Source organism: Corvus brachyrhynchos, unplaced genomic scaffold (assembly GCF_000691975.1).
Source record: "Corvus brachyrhynchos isolate BGI_N302 unplaced genomic scaffold, ASM69197v1 scaffold511, whole genome shotgun sequence".
NCBI classification, from domain to species: domain Eukaryota; kingdom Metazoa; phylum Chordata; class Aves; order Passeriformes; family Corvidae; genus Corvus; species Corvus brachyrhynchos.
This window is the reverse complement of record NW_008236214.1, coordinates 117,876-121,841: the sequence shown is the minus strand read 5'-3', so window position 1 is coordinate 121,841 and position 3,966 is coordinate 117,876. Positions and strand designations below refer to the sequence as shown.

Sequence of the window (3,966 nt, the reverse complement as noted above, 5' to 3'; positions counted from 1 at the left end):
GGTCCATGTGTGCCCCATGGTGGGGCTCCTCCATCTGGGGGGGCACGGGGGGCTCACTGCTCCTCCAGCCAGGAGGGCTTCTCGGCGCCAGGGGTCTTGAGCTTGATGTTGAACTGCTTGAGGGTCTGCTCAAGCTGCTGCTGGTTCCCAGCAAAGTACGCAGAGATGGCGTTGTGGAACAGCAGCAGTTGCTTGTGCATCACCTTGATCTGGGGGGAGGGAAGGGGAACACAATTGGGGGGGGCCTGACCCCACTCCAGCAGCACAGAAGAGGGGTTGGAAAGCCCTCTGAGACCCCGCGAGAGCCACCGCTCCCCCGCACACTGCCCATCCCACCCCTGATTCATGTCCTTGAGTGACAAATCCAACATGGCTGTCAAATCCCTGCAGGAACCCCATCCCTGTGCCTCCTGTCCCTGCACTTCCCATCCCCATCCCACATCCCCCATCCCTGTCCCCAACGCCCCCTCCTCACGTACCCCATCTCTGCACCCCCCACCTCTGTCTTGCATCCCCCATTCCTGTGCCCCCCATCCCCACCCCACCCCACCCCTCCAATCTCCACACCTCACATCCCTGCACTCACCTTGTTCTCCTCCAAAAATTTGAGCTTGATGGCCACGTCTGCCCGCAGTTTCTCATACTTGTCCTTGTGGCTCTGGAACTGGCTCTGGGCTGCGTCCAGGCGGCTCACAGCACCGGCATCGCGTGGGCCCATACTCAGCTCCTCCAGGTCCGTGCGGTACGCGTCATACTCCAACCTGCAGAGGATCCCTGGCATTGGTGACCCGCCTCCAGACCTCCCCAGCACCCGAGCCCCCCTGAGCTCCCTGTCCCACCTCGCCGTCTCATACTGCTTGACTGTCATAAGCGTGTCCTCCATGGTCTTGTTGACCAGCGTGTTGATGCTGGACACAAAGAAGTTGACAGCACCCAGCAGCGTCTCCCCGTTCTTGCACAGCAGCTTCTGCGTCTCCGCGTTGTACCCAAACTCCTCCTGGGGACAGAGGGATGGGGCAGAGGTGAGGGGTCGTGGATCACGGCCCCACTCCCCTCCATCAAGGGTGCTGGGGGAAAAGCCCCCTGAGACCACTGAGCCCAACCAAGACCCAGAACCACCAAGCCCAGCACCAGCATGCGCATTCAGTCCCGTGCAGATGCTGCTCCTACCCTGGTGTCCACGTGTGACTCCCCAAGTCCTGATCGCCCACAAGCCCTAGCGTCAGGCCCCAGCTACCCCTGCCGCCCCCAGCCCTAGTGTCCAGGTGTCCCCTCCAAGTCCTGGCACTCCCCATCCCCTCCAGCCCTGGTGCCCAGGTGTCCCTGCCCTCACTCCGGTGTCCCCCTAGCCCTGGCACACCTGGAGCTCAGGGGATTTCTGGCTGAGGTCGGCAAAGGCGTCCCCCAGGGCATGCTGGGTCTGCACGAGGCTGTAGAGGTGGGCCGTGAGTGCCCGTGCCAGATGCAGGACGCTCTCATACTTGCGCTTGGTTTCACGCAGCAGCTCAATCTGAGTCTCCAGCTCCAGGTCCACCGTGCGGGACCCCCGTCCGAACCGCTCCGAGAGCAGCTGCTTGGTGCACTGCAGGAGGGGGAAATGGGGGCCCCCCAAGGCATGTGTGAGCCCCCGAACTGCTCCGAGAGCAGCTGCTTGTGGGACGGGGTCAGGAAGGCCGGCTGGTGTCCCCCCACCCTGGGATCCCCTCACCCCTCACCTTGTAGGTGTTGATCCCCCACTTCTTGACGATGTCAAACTTCTCGACGGCAATGCCACGCACAACCTCCTCTCCGCCAGGGGGGGGGGCGGGGGGTGGTGGGTGCAGCCCGGGGCCTGGCACAGGGACAGGGATGGGGACAGGACCTGGCACCAGCTCCAGGAGGGCAGCAGCTATAGGGGACTGGGCAACGCCAGCCTCCAGAGCCCTCAGCCTGGAGCTGTTGTTTCCACAGCAGCATCCCCAGCTCTGAGCACATGCCCAGCACTGGGCTCACAGGCATCATGGTGGGGACCCTGCTCCTGCCCTGAGGAACTCACACAGGGGCACAGACCCCAGCCCAGCCATGTCTGCTTGCACAGCAGGGCCCAGGCCCTGCCCCATCCTGGTGACCACCCTCACCAGGCCAGATACAGGGGGAACAGCACCCAGCAGCACTGGGGGACCCTCAGGTGGGCTCCAGGGGCACGGTGGGCGCCCTGGCCAGGACCCACCTCTGAGCCCCCAGTGCTGTCCTCTGTCCCAGCACAAGGATCAGCACCAGGACTGGACTCTATCCATGACACAGCTGCCATGGGGGCTCTTACCAATGTCCCTAGGGAGGCCCAGGGCTCCCAGACCCAAGGGATGCCCTGAGGTGGAGTGAGGGGCGCAGTACCTGCGGGAGCAGCGGCCGGGCGGGCCATCCTACGGGCAGCAGGCGCGCTGGGGGGCACCGACGGTCCTCGGGGTGGGTGAGGGTGGACAAGAGAGCCTGGAAACGGGGGGGCTGCGGGAGCCGAGCAGGGTGGGGCAGGACAGGATAGGGGGCACAGGGCATGGGACAGTGGGGTGGCCAGGGCAGAGGGGACGGGGGGCAGGGGACAGGGACGAGTGCGCGGACGGGTGGCAGCGGGAGAGCGACGGCAGCAGGTGAGCGTTGGAACCCAGAGACATGGCCAGAGCCACACAGACGGACTCCCCACCCCAGGGAAGCCCCCCTCTGGCCCGTATGCAGGAATCCCTGCACCCCAAGAGCTGGGTAGGCCTGGCGTCACGGGGAAGTGGGGACACGGGGTAGCAGCGGCGGTGCCCCGGGGAAGCGCACACACACGCGCGCTCACCCCCTCTGCCCACATGGACCCTCCTCAAGCCCTGTGGGCACAGGGACTACCCCGGGGGGACCCTCAGGGAGAGATCTGCATGAACAAGGACAGTGGTGCCAGGTCTCCCAGGGTGCAGAGCCCAACTGGTCCTGCTGTGGCCTGGTCTGACTGGGACAGTGAGAAGAGGTCAGTAGGGAGTGGGCTTGGGGCCCCCTGCCTGCCCCTCCATCCCCAGCACACTCCAGAGCTCCGGCTGCATATGGACTGGGACAGAGCTGGGATCCTCCACCAGAGGAGGGACTCAGAATCCCATTGGGATGTCCTGAGCAAGGGGATGAGGATTCCCCAGCAGAGATCCCACCCTGTGATAGAGGAGCAACCCAGCCCAGGGAGAGAGGGGCTGGGGGCAGCAGCCCCTCCTGTGCCATCAGCACACACCCCACACGTTGCCTCTGCACAGGACCCGAGCCGAGCGGGAACAGAGCTCCCCCCAGGAGACACTTTGGCTGGGCCACGGCAGAGCCTTGTGTCATAAGTGGGGGGCAAGGAGGAGAGCTGAGCCCCTTCCTTCTGTGATGATCCCCATTCCCTCCCAGCCCAGCCCCACTACCTTTGATGGTGCTGGTGGGGATGATGCCCTCGGCTGTGCCCCCGTAGCCACCTGACACGATGTTGGTCTCATTCAGGTTGGGGCCCGACACCATCACCTGCTGCAGGTCCTAGGGGGCAGAGGAGCACAAGGGGCTGAGATGCACAGACAGCACAGCCCTGGTACGACCCCAAACACTCCCCTCGGGTCCCTGGCCCCACAGACCTGCTCCAGGCCATCGTCCTCGGGCAGGCTGCTGGTGTCCCCGTTGCTGCTGATGGGGATCTCCATGGTGGCTGCCTTGCTCAGGATCCCGTCCGACATCCTCAGGGCCTGCAGAGACACAAATGAGGTGCTGGGGCCAGGACCACCCCCAGGCCGGGGTCACCAGCCAGTACCCGCGGGGCCCTGGCAGAAGGGGACAGCAGGAGGGTTACAGGGGGGGGGAGGGGCCCACATCGGCCCCTGCTGGCACGGAGCAGACTCTGCCCCCGCCCAGCGCCTCCTGCAGCCGCTGCCCAGCCCGGCTCGGCCGTCTCTCGGGACACCCCTGGCTCCCACAAAGGACCCGCAGGGG

The 3,966-nt window shown here is 65.3% G+C and overlaps 2 protein-coding genes across 4 annotated transcripts in view; one reads left to right on the top strand and one right to left on the bottom strand.

Moving 5' to 3' along the window:
* ILK (integrin linked kinase) overlaps nucleotides 1-3,966 on the top strand; it is a 24,343-nt gene that overhangs the window by 1,643 nt on the left and 18,734 nt on the right. The window lies entirely within an intron of this gene.
* Nucleotides 7-3,941, bottom strand: ARFIP2 (ADP ribosylation factor interacting protein 2). Of its 3 annotated transcripts, none has more exons than XM_017744644.1 (8): nucleotides 3,615-3,941; nucleotides 3,411-3,519; nucleotides 2,374-2,484; nucleotides 1,716-1,831; nucleotides 1,361-1,582; nucleotides 840-997; nucleotides 587-761; nucleotides 7-209 (listed from the first exon to the last, which is right to left on the bottom strand). In XM_017744644.1, the coding sequence occupies exons 1-8, from the start codon at nucleotides 3,711-3,713 to the stop codon at nucleotides 54-56; spliced, it is 1,146 nt and encodes a 381-aa protein (XP_017600133.1). In that variant the 5' UTR covers nucleotides 3,714-3,941; the 3' UTR covers nucleotides 7-53. The 3 variants fall into 3 exon arrangements, with proteins under 3 accessions (XP_017600133.1, XP_017600140.1, XP_008641455.1); XM_017744651.1 differs by having other exon boundaries at nucleotides 2,374-2,469; XM_008643233.2 differs by lacking the exon at nucleotides 2,374-2,484 and having other exon boundaries at nucleotides 3,615-3,937.